The following is a 12,257-nucleotide window of genomic DNA, read 5'->3' on the forward strand; positions in this document are numbered from 1 at the left end:
ACTCTATTACAATTTAATGTTCCTATTTGTAGCTGACAGCTTTATTGTAAGATTGTAATGTTGTGAATATGATTATGATAAAAGGATAACGCTAACATTTCTAGCAAGTCCTGGGCCAGTACTCAGTACATGAGCAAGATGTTCAACAAATTCACGACAATTCTACAGCAGGCTGTGGAGGCACTTGCACCTGATGCCCCACTGCACGAAGATTTTGTTTACCACTGGAAATCCGTCACCAATTTCTACATAGAAAATACTGACGACAAAACGCCTGTGAGTTACACAAATGCTGTTTTAAGCAGAAATGTTCAGTTCTAAATTGTTGCCAATGTACAAAGAACTACAGCATGAAGAAATGTTTTAATCCTGCATTTTAATTACTAGGTCACAAAACATGTCAAGCTAAATTGGGAAAAACACTTTAAAACTGCTTAATATTGCTGTAAAGCTGTATTATGTTTGGACATGTTTTTTCCATTAGCAGTTTTCTGAACAATCATTACTTATTTTTATCATTTACATTTGTGGATATCAATTTTAAACATCGAGAAATATTCCATTCAAAGTAAATAACATTATATTTGTCTTCCTGTAGGTAACGGATAGCAACATCCCATCACATCTGAAACAAATGTTGCATATTTTAACCCAAGAAGAAAATGAAAGAGATCCTGGTGACACAGGACCTTGTATGGAATATCTTCTACAGGTGTCGAATAATTTACAATTAAAGTTTTATTAAAGGGCACTTCTGGAGAAAAACCTTTTTGTACTTATGATGTTGTCGGTGTTCATATAATATTTAATTGTGTTCTACACCTAAGTATTAAGATATATTTTTACATTATTCTTTTTTGTTTGTGTTGTAATTTATAGTTCATAATAAGATTATTTGAGTTGATTTTCTTCATGGCATTTTGTCTTTTTTACCACAAAATAATTTGAATTAATTCTTATGGTGGCCACAGAAAGCCGTCATACAGTTGACCACATATCCTGCTTTCAAGGAAGTTTAATTTGAATTAGGATTTAACTTGGCAAAAACAGTTAACTCAAAAAACTTTCAATAAACAACATCATCTGTAAAACCACAAGCATTTTTTTGTTTATTATATTTCCTTACTATGTCAAACCCTTAAATATAAATGTGATGTTTGTCAGCATAAAATCCTGGAGACACTGCATACTCTGGGCAGAGCTGATTGTCCACCTGGGATGAAACAACAGGTTCTTGTTTTTTTCAAGAATCTGCTTGGGAAAATTAAACAACCTCTTTTGCCACATATAAATGTGCACAGGTATATTTTGTCTTTATGTCTTCCTTTCATATCATCTGTGTTGTCTTTAAATTTATATATTGCCAATAAACATGTATCTATTCTATATGTTGATTGATGTAAATATGACCTTGAAAACTTGATGGTCATGAACATGTTTTGTTGGGTGATGCATGTGTCGTCGTGACTTCTGAGACCTTGTATTGTTAATATTTCCAGACCAGTTTCACGTTTGGTGCAAGTTTGTGGGGAGGTACAAGCTGCTCCAACCGAGGTTGAAGAAATATCATTTCTATGTACCGTTTGTGCAAGACTTAAACGAGAACCGCATCTTATCAACTTTTTCCTCGGAAATGAACAAACTAAGAAGGTTTGCTGCTTTCCAATTTGTTAAGTGTGTTACAAATTTTCTTTAACTAATGAAACAATGTTTATATATGAAAAGTAATGAAAAAATACCACTAATATTGTTCCTAATTTATAAATTAGTTTCTGTTTCTGTATTAATAGCACCAACGTAAAACGTTCTGTTCAATATAAACATGAAGTCAAGTAAAAAAGAAAAAGTTTGTTTCAGTGTCTGCTATATATTATTTGTGCAATTTATCGAAAAGAAACATTTTGTTAGATAAACTCAAGCAATGCCAAAGAGCCTGAAACATCGCCTGCGACGTCATCAAAAAAGCAGGAAAGTTACGATTTAGTGGATTCTTTGCTTAACCTATCTCGGTCTGAAGACGGCCGAGTTGCAGTAAAAGCTTGTGAAGGATTATTGTTACTTGTATCAACTCCCCATGAATCAGCTGCACGCGCGACAGTTCAAGACACAGCTCTGTGTCCTCTTCTTAATACAAGGTGAAAATGAGTCATATGTTTGTTTGTGTAACGTACAAAGGTGATTTGGCTGCTCAAGTAAACTACTCGAAACAGAACGAGAGGTAACTATATTTTTGAGGTATTGAGTTTTGATAAATGTTGTGCCATTGTGATTTCAATTAAAATCAAGAAGCAAAAAGTGATAGTGACGATTCAGAATTGTGGGCGAAATATATATATCAGAATATAACTTGTTCTGTTAAGCAAATATTCCTTTTTTCTGCGAAAAGCTTTCAATACTTGCTGTGCTGTACAGAGTGTAATTTTTTTGTCCATTTTTATTATTTTTTGTTAGTTTTTATGTTTTTATCTGATTCAATACCAAGTAAAAAAACGCCCAAAATTATTTAATAGATTGACGAATCTTTTTACATCGCTTCCAACGTCCCTGGATCCAACCGACATCGACTGTGTCACCGTTAAATGGGGTCTCGACTCCCACAGTTACTCAAACAACGATGTCCGAAACTTTTCTGGCAAGCGAGCCCTGGTTTCATTTCTTTCATGGTTCGACTACTGTGACCAGTTGGTGATGGAAGCATTTAAGGTGACTTAGAATTTGTACGTTTCTGGGTTTCTAAAACGGAGAGGTTTAATGTAAGGGTATATGCCTAAAGAGAAAAAATGGGTAACAAAGGCCAAGAACTTATATGCTTTATGTCACCCGACCACCATTGAGATTGAGAACACTGGTGTTTATATACTAAGTTCAGCACTTGCGTTACAGGACTGTGGAGAATATATTGCTCAGTCCATCGCAGAAAACTTTTTTGGGAAAACCTTGCTGGCTCCTTTAATTCAAGCAGATGAACGAGCTTCATTAACAACAACAGCTGTACTGGCAAAACTTTTTTCCATGGTGCGGTCCAAAGCTTTGCTGAGAAAAATGATGAATTTTGTTGTAAGCGGAAATTCCACCCAACATAATGAGGTCTTTTGAATTTTAATTCCATCTTTTAATAGAATTTTACCATTTGATTATTAGTTTATGACATAAAATTTAAATTTTTTTTTTGATTTTGATTCTATTTAATTGTTAGTTTGCAACAAAAAAATAAACTTTACCATTTTGATTTCATCATTTAATAGAACTTTCCTGTTTGATTATTAATTTGTAACAAAAGTTTAAATTTTAACATTTTGTTGCCATGTTTTAAGCAACTGATTGTACGTTTTAGGATCTTTAAGATTTGATTTTTATAAACTAATTATCTTTATTTAAAAACAAAGTGCAACAATAAGTCATGGCTAAAAAATTAAAAACTTTCATAATAATCTTAATTTATGAACAAATTTATGGAAACCTGTATCTCCATGGTCAACATCTTGGCTTTCACATGAGACAAATTCACAAAAAGCATTTCTCATGTTAAAATGACCCTGTTTCGTGGCAGAACTCAAGTCCTCTGCTTTTGGCGAGAATTTTAGATCGCTGCGATCACTTCGTCGATGAAATATCAATTGTAACTTTGCACTTGTTTGAAGTAATGTTGTTTAAACCTGACTCAATTGCAATTGATTCACTCATTCTTGATTACTTGAAAGATCGTGGATATCATGCAAAAAACCCAGGTGGGTAAATCATATTTGTAGATTCTAAGATTTTGTGTTAACGCAATAACACCATATAAATGCAAAAAGAGTCATAATATTCATTGAGAGCTGCAGATGAAAATTTGTGTGCCTTCTAGTGTAAAACCTATTGCAGTGCCACAGTCAACAGCTGCACTGATGAGACCTTACAGGTTGAAACAGTGTGTGTACACCCTGTCTGCAGCTCTCAAACAATTAAAAATACAATTTTTGGTGTTTGGGCTGAGTTCTATCATGAATAATGTGCTTTGCACTTATCTTTCTGGTAAACATCATGTGATTTGTCTTTAATTGTCTATAATACATATTTTATCTGCAAGTTTTAATAAATGTAAGTGTTTACTAAAATTTCATGAAGTATTCTGACAAAATGCTTAATTAAATAACCAATATGTTGTGTTGTTTTGCACTTCATTTCGCCATGAACACAAACAACATGCACAACACCAATAATTATAATAAACCATGACAGGGAACGTTGTTATTCAATCAACGGAGGAATTAGAGTGGGAATTAGAACCTGGACTCGATTCGCCGGACTCTCATTCCCCTCCACCTGGATCCAACATGCAACGAGCTTCTTCCAACAGCGATCTTGGTAAGTTCTACATCCCCGTACTGTTGGATAAACTGTGCAACAAACACCCGGGTAAAAACCAACATTTGTAAATAGGATTTTTTAATAAGTTGCATTTTTTTCTATACAAAGTTTTTCAAAACAACAAATAGACAGTTCATATAATGTTCATTCATAAAATTCATCAGTTCTCGCAACTTATTGTTGTATTTGTGATCATTGTTTTAACCTCACATAGAAATGTTGCTTGCAATATCTTGCGTAATCAACAGTACTGGGAGATCAAATTGGTTTCAGGCAGCAAAATATTCCACTTGATTTAGAAATATATTAATACAATTTAAAATAGATTTCACATAGTAAATTTATTTTTGATTAAATAAAAAAATCATGTTTTCACATAGATGGAGTGGGTGAAGTCCCCAATGCGAAAATGGTTATTCAGCGTTCAGTCAACAGATTTTTGTCAGTTTTACCCGACACAGCAAAATCAACCCAAGTGAATGACGACGAATCCGGGTAAGATTCTTGAAAACTAATATTTGTAAAATCTTGGAATGCTAAAAATTTTGTTATTCTGGACTTTTTAATTTAGCAATCGTCACCCGAACGGATTTAAAAAATTCTTTAAAATGTTTTTTTTCATTAATTACAAAACTTAAAAAAAAATTTTGAAATGTTTTAAGGTATGACGGATACTTACGTGAGGCTCATCGGACGTACAAAGATATTAGTGCAACATGTCGTGAATTTGATTGGCCGAAAATACAAGACAATAAATTGCCTCCAGCTGACCGCTGCCATCCAGTGGTCACATATGAAGAAGGTGAAGATCTATTTGTTCACATGAACACAAGTCTTAACACAATTAGGGAACCTGTTTTATCAGAACACATTATTATTTTAAAGTGTAAATGAAAATTTGATCAAAACGTTAGTTTGTGTGTTCTGGCAGCTTGAGTGTTTGCAAAAATCTAAAATGTAACATAACTATTAAAAAGGTTCAATCAAAGTGTTACTTTCAACAGGTCCATTTCTCACGATGCTGTTTAACAAATTGTCGAGGGTTCTTTCCCAACCTTACGCGGTTAACCTGATTGTGACATCACTAGCATCGCGATTGTGTCTCATTCCCCATCCGATGATACAAGAACTTTTTGCCAATCCACTAACTCCCCTCAGACCGAAAGCTCGCTCAACTTATTCTGTCATACAGGTAAGTAACACATACGACTTACACTTAAATATTTACATGGTTGTAGAAAATTAAGTTTTTAAAGGGTTTTTCGTTCTTTAGAGCAGTGGTTCTTAACCCCAGGGAAATGATAAGGTTGTAGGTGGGTAACTAGTCGGCACTGAAATACACAAAAGTATTTGCAGAAAAAATGTTATGTTCTGTACAATTGCATGCATTTTATCACACGATGCGGTAAAAGTTTTAAAATTTCAATGCAAGTGGGAAATAACGATTCCATTTAAACTGAAAGTGGGAAATAAGAGAAAGGTTAAAAACCACTCACCTAAACATAAAGGTTTTCTTTTGAATTGTAGGTGTTTTATGTTCTGTTATACTTGCATTGATATACACAAATTTTATGTCGATTTATAAATTTAACAAAAAAGTTAATGTTATAATTTGTTTGTTTCGCATGAAATCTTTTTAGTTGCGTTGTAATTTTTAAATTTTAAGTGTTGTAATTTCTTTTATTCCTCCTTTAAATTTTACTTTTTTTTTAGTGTTAAATTACTAAGTTCTTTGCCATACATAAGATGTTTTCAGTTGTTGTTTAATAAACATATTTCTCTGCTTTTTTTTTGTGATACTAATGTTGTCTGTAAATATGCATTGGCGCAATGTATTCCAACAAACTAATGGGGAAAAATTAACATTTAGTTTGTTTCACTTTCTGCACTCTACTCAGTTTCAGTCTCACATGCATAACTTGTATAATTGCAAGTGCACTATTTTTGACCGACTGACAACACAAAAACTTTATTTTTGCCAGCTTTTTTATAATCATGCAAAGTCTTCAAAAAAATAACCAAAAACGCAGCTAAAACTCTGTATTATTCACTTGACTCGACAAGTTGTATTTTTTCTTGTTCAAAATTTTTTACTTTTTACAGGGTGTCGTGGAGCAAATCACTCACAGAATGGGTCATGTGACCAACTTTAAGAACAGATTATTGTTGGCTCGACGGAAACTCGCTGCCGGTGGTGGATTCAACGAAGAAGATTCTCCCGCGCATAAAACAAGTAAATAAATTGAAAAGTTTGTCGCACAAGAGGTTTTAAATTCGCTGTGAGGTCAGTTTCTTTAAGCTGAAAAAACATTTTGATCCAAAAGTTCATTTTTGCCTTGGATTGCTGCTTTACACATATACAATGTATAAATAAAATGTGTGCTTTTTTACAAGCAGTTTGCTCGAAATGGTTGGACTTGCGGGCATATTTTCCTCACTTTAATAAAACGGATTGTTGGTGATCTTGTGTGTTGCTAAAAACAGTTGTATATAAATTATTATTCGCCTTTGATTTGAAAATACTTTTTATATACTGATATTTTGCTTTCCCGACCAACTATTTATAGTGTTATCATGATAATATTATTGTTTTAATCAACATGGAGCAAATAACATGAATTATATGAGCTACATACAGAAAGTTGGTCAATACAATGTCCACCTGTCTGCAGCTCATACTATGAGCAACAGTTTAAGTCAATAATCCCATATTTTTAGATTCGAAGATGAAGAACTCACTGAATGCAGGTCCTGGCGCCGTTGCTAATAGCAACAGTGACGACCACCGAACTTTCCTGGAGGGTGCAATTGTCTTGGAGGAATTCTGTAAAGAACTGGCCGCCATAGCTTTTGTGAAGCATCATGCTTCAGCCATACACGGTTTATGATGAAGAGCCAAAAAACACATTTTATTGTTTTTAAGACACAGCGAGTAGTGGTCGCGTACTCGTTTTACCTTTTTTGAACTTTGCTTTTTGAATACCGATGATATGCGAGCTATAAGGCTTGACTGAATCAGGCAATCGTGCAATTGATTGAAAACAGCTTGAGTTTCAATTTATAACTTCCCAAGCAAAACTGCTACTTCCCTTTGTACTGCCTGTGAAAAGTTTTTGTGTTTTGCAACAGGAAGCCAGAACTAAAATTGTGTTAGGATTTAGTTGGTGAAAGTGAACAACTTTTCATCAAATGGCAATTTCTCTTCTAACTAGTCGTATGGAATTGATGTGTCCTTAGTTTTGGTGAATATTATTGATGTGGATTTTACCATCGCCCGTCTTTTGTACAGTTTCAACATTGGGGAACTATTCTTCCTAAGTTAACTTAATGCAATTAAACGTTCATGATTTCAATTCCATGTCAGGTTTTAACAATGACGTTGCAAGCCAAGTAGAATTTCTATGTCATTTCAAGATGCCGAATAAAAACACCATGACTGTAAAAACCTCAATTTAGTATCAGTTTCCCAACTCATTTGGCTACGTGTTTCCTGTCAGATTATTTTACCTCGATGGAACACCATCTCAGTAATGGAAAGTTTTATAAACTTCCTAACTGAAAGTATATTGAAAGATATATAGGTGCCTAGTTTTCATTTTTCCAGGGCGGGTATATTATGACATCATAATAGGTTACTATGACAGAATCATCTAAAAACTGTGTTGAATTTTAATGCAAGAGGCGTATTAGCCAATAAAAAAATTCCTGGTCAATTTAACTGCAAATTATTTTGTGGTAAGTGCTGTCATCAGCTCTGCCAACTGAAATTATTCAAATAACAAAGTATGCTTTTATTTTAGCTTTTCGCTGTTGGAAAGAAATGAAAATCTGCTTTTGAAAAACTTATGTCACAGACAAATGAATCAGGGAAAAAGAAAATCACAGTTTGAAACGAAACAAGTAAAACACCTAGTTTAATATCATTTCAGTTACTCCAAAAAGAATTGGGTCACAGCAAAATGCTGAGTTACCAGCACTGAGGTTTATGCGTCAAAATATAGAGAAGCTTTTTTGTATAAAAAATAGTATTTATCGTCATGGTGTCAATTTTTTGAAATCCTTATTAACAGGAAATTATTTTGGAGATCCACAAATTTTATTTTTAATCACTATCTTCGCTCATGTATTCTTCTTTCATTAAACTCATGGTAGGCAGTGAATTTCCATGGGGATCAGATTCATTCTCGCTGTCAGTCATCTGTTGCATATCCTCTTCATACATGCTCACTTCCTGGTCTTGCACATGGGGATCCCCCTCCACAAACTGGGCAAATCTGAACAAATCAAATTTTCTGTGCAACCAGGAATTAAATTTTTTCACTGATGTGTGGATGCGGTCGCTGTAAGACTGGTTCAGTTAATTGTGGCAAAATCTAGTCTTTAACCAGGCATCGTCCTAAAACCAGTTACGTTAACTCATTAAGGTAGAAATTGTTAAGATTTTTTTTATATATATTTGCGGAATTGTTGCCTGTAAAGGCGAAATAGATTTCTTAATCAACTACTTGACCTCAACATGAAACATTTTGTTTCAAACAATTCAATTACAGTCAAAGCATTGAGTTATAGAAGTGCTATTCTTGCCAAACCTCCAACACGTTTGATTTTAGATCACAGAAAAAATCTAGGTGTAAACCTTGACCATTTTTAGTTTTTTTATGGCACTGAGGTTATCCCAGGCAAGTAACCAATTAATCAGGTTTTCTTGGATACAAAAAAAAACTCACAATAACACATTTTGATCACCACCTAGTGGTGTAAGATGTTGAATTAATTTATAACCTGCCAGGTGACTCCAACCTCGAGAGAGTTTTCCATGGAGAACAATGGGGGCTGTTACAAAACCCCCGAAGTTCTTCAAGCGCTCTTTTCGTCTCTCTTTCGCCCTCCAATAAATATTCCTCCTCAGTGAGGAGTCGACGAGGTTTAGAATCAGCAAATTTACCCAAAACAATTCTCCTACATAAATGTTGTTTATTTACATTTCCATGTTCAATCCATGATTAGGCATAAATAAGATGGATGAAAGTTTATGTTATTAAAATCTCCTGGTAGCTTTATGGCCAACAAAGACATAGTAGCAGATACTTTCAACAATTTAGTAATAAATCCTAAGTCGTTTGTTTTACGAAGTTTTTCAATTACCGAATACATTCACTAAACCTGCTAATTCAAATTTAACTGAAATTTATCACAGAAATAAGGTTTTTATGGTGTTTTTTATCAATTTAATTGAACTTAAGCCACATTGGACGTAACCGACCACAATATTTCAACTTGCCCACTTACAATATTGGATTTTGTTTTAACGTTCTGGTGATCTCATGCACTTTACCAACTGTACTGAGATTTTCCAAGAGTTTTTGAGTGGAAACGCCAAATATTATTGCAAGCGAAACCTATAAAAACTTTATTATTTTAATATCAAACAGTTTTGTTTCTTTGTTTGCTAAATAGGACTACTTTAATTTAGTGTGTATATTGTTTATCCACTAGTATTTTTTTTTGCGGAAAACGTTTAATTCAAAAAAATACAAATAACTTCTTACTTTTGGCAGTTGCGTTCCGTTATAAATTAAAATTACTGAAATAATTTGAATCGTCCACTGAATAATGTTGTGAGTCCTCGGATCCTGCGCCGGTCCAAGACGATAACAAACAGCAAAACTTCCAAAACCTAACAAGCAGGAAATGTATTAAAGTAATTTAACCTTGGATGAGAAAATGTGAAACCAACCAGCAAGAAAGAGATAGGCAGCAACTACATAATAATGCTGCAACAAAATTTCCGTCAAATTTTTCCAAATGTGTGAAATAATCCAAGCACATATTGACCAGCCACCAAGTAACACAGTGTAAGTAGCTTGTTTCTGCAATATACAAAGAAATGTTTTTGACAAGTTAAATTGCTATTCAAAAGTAACCAATATTAAACAACATTTGTTCATCAAAACTACTTTGAAATGAGAATGTTTAAAACACTTTTAACTGCTCAAAATATTTTTGTGCACAACTATTTAATCCACAACATACATTTCTTCTTTAATTTTGAGCATTGATGTAAAGAATAATTAAGCACACAATATTCTGAAATAAATAATGCAAGAAACTTGCCTTTGGAAGAAGTCGGCTCAAAATAAAAACCAGCACAAGCATCGAAGCCAAAACTCCAACTCCAACCCCGGTTGAATAATAAAACATGACAGACTTTGACAATCGTCCGGAAAGATAAAATAAAATCAAACCCAAAGTAAGGCATGAACAACAAGCAATGTCGAATCCTATGACGGATTTTTTAAAAAAAAGTTGCAGATTTTGTTTGTGAATCTTACTTTTAATGTAGGTTTGAATTGTCATGACTTGTTCAATGTGTGAAGGTTCCACAACGATCACAGTGTCTTTGAATGGAGATGTGCAGTGAGTTTTTATAACTTTTTCACGACTTTTGGGCGAGAAAATCCTCTGGAAAACAACCTAAATCAACATGCTCAATTAAAAAAAATTATGTTAATGACAGAGGTGGTTATCTCAACTTTATTAGGATGAAGATATAGAAAAATATATCTTAGGATAACAACAAATGTAAAAGTTAACAGAGTGTTTTTTTTCCAAAGAAAAATTAACTATGTCACAAAAATGTTGCTCTTTTCAATAATATTATGTTACTTACAAAAGCTATTTTATACCAGTTGTCAGTTTCCACAAAATCCTCAGTACGCTGAGTTTTAATGTTGAGATTGAAATCCCCATCTAAAGAGCTCACTTGGATAAGATTGCAACCCAACATCTAAAAATAGCACATAAATAACAAAGAAAATAAAGTAGTACAAAAACAGCCATATAAGCTACATTTTTCTAATAAAAAAGCCAATAATTTGGGCATTGGTGCGTGCGAACTAACATTCACAAGGGCAACCTAATTAACACACTGGCAAACATTCAAACCATAAAAACTGCATACATAGCCGATGTTTCCTATTGCCGGCAGAACAAATCGTTTACTCGTGTTGAAATTTCTTTCATCAAATGATTTCAAAGCAACAAAATCTTCATATTTTTCTGCAGAGGAAAAATATAAATTTTCAACACAACTTCCACAAGCAAAAAGTAAATTATTCTTACCTTCTGCCAAACAGAAACTCAATAAAGGTACAAATGCGATCCAAATTAGCAATACTTCGTTAATATCAACCTTTAACATTTTGAGGCAAAGAGTTGCAGCAAAAAAACTTAAAACATGTGAGTTTTTGTCACAACAACGTTTCAACCAATCAAATGCCAGGAAACTTGTCATGCATGACAGAAGCGACGATGCAAAATAAATATAACACAACAATAATTAACATGAAATATGCACAAAATCATGCACAAAGAAGCAAAACATCAATTGATGAAAATTTTTGACAAGTTTCTCCTCAATTCACACATAATGCATATCTCAGTAATAGCATAATATGTCTTGTGGCGACAGGTCCAAAACTTCGTTGGTTAAATCAATTACCTCGGGTCCAGCGTAACGAAATCTGACAAAAAAATCATTATTCATTTCTAAAATAAAGTATGTTCGTTTTTTTGCGTTTAATTTGGTTTGCATCATACTTGCGCAAGACCAACTATGCTGAGGCTGGTGCACCCCCTGTCAATACTCCAGTATCGCTCATACTGTCGAATTGATTGCAACATTCTGAGAAGAGGTGGGGTTGGTACAGCTCACACTACTTGCTCGCGAGCTTGGGTATCACCCGGGAAATTGGTCTTGTGATGAAAATATATAAGAAGCAAACATGTCAGTTGGTAGATTCAGTTACTGAAATTTTTCTTCTGCGATACTTGGTTAATTGCATTGAAGAAACGTGATTCAAGTTAAGTTTTGAAAAGAACAGCTGCGCTTATTGTAGACTATATTA

General features: G+C 33.7%; 2 protein-coding genes across 4 annotated transcripts; one reads left to right on the plus strand and one right to left on the minus strand.

Annotated features, from left to right (window-relative positions):
* Positions 1-36: 36 nt before the first annotated feature.
* LOC145908096 (FHF complex subunit HOOK interacting protein 2A-like) lies at positions 37-7,882 on the plus strand. The gene is made up of 14 exons (XM_082995279.1): positions 37-276; positions 599-712; positions 1,165-1,301; positions 1,500-1,650; positions 1,909-2,135; positions 2,511-2,703; positions 2,884-3,087; positions 3,551-3,728; positions 4,222-4,347; positions 4,731-4,845; positions 5,013-5,152; positions 5,355-5,542; positions 6,454-6,583; positions 7,069-7,882. The coding sequence occupies exons 1-14, from the start codon at positions 130-132 to the stop codon at positions 7,236-7,238; spliced, it is 2,220 nt and encodes a 739-aa protein (XP_082851405.1). The 5' UTR covers positions 37-129; the 3' UTR covers positions 7,239-7,882.
* Positions 7,883-8,218: 336 nt separating this feature from the next.
* LOC145908652 (nuclear envelope integral membrane protein 1-like) lies at positions 8,219-11,581 on the minus strand. 3 transcript variants are annotated; one of them, XM_082995972.1, is made up of 10 exons: positions 11,473-11,581; positions 11,312-11,409; positions 11,021-11,137; positions 10,683-10,824; positions 10,465-10,631; positions 10,088-10,220; positions 9,900-10,027; positions 9,640-9,749; positions 9,133-9,309; positions 8,219-8,624 (listed from the first exon to the last, which is right to left on the minus strand). In XM_082995972.1, the coding sequence occupies exons 1-10, from the start codon at positions 11,549-11,551 to the stop codon at positions 8,453-8,455; spliced, it is 1,323 nt and encodes a 440-aa protein (XP_082852098.1). In that variant the 5' UTR covers positions 11,552-11,581; the 3' UTR covers positions 8,219-8,452. The 3 variants fall into 3 exon arrangements, with proteins under 3 accessions (XP_082852098.1, XP_082852097.1, XP_082852096.1); XM_082995971.1 differs by having other exon boundaries at positions 9,151-9,309; positions 10,465-10,824; XM_082995970.1 differs by having other exon boundaries at positions 10,465-10,824.
* Positions 11,582-12,257: the final 676 nt, after the last annotated feature.

This window comes from Ascidia mentula, chromosome 7 (assembly GCF_947561715.1).
Source record: "Ascidia mentula chromosome 7, kaAscMent1.1, whole genome shotgun sequence".
NCBI classification, from domain to species: Eukaryota; Metazoa; Chordata; class Ascidiacea; order Phlebobranchia; family Ascidiidae; genus Ascidia; species Ascidia mentula.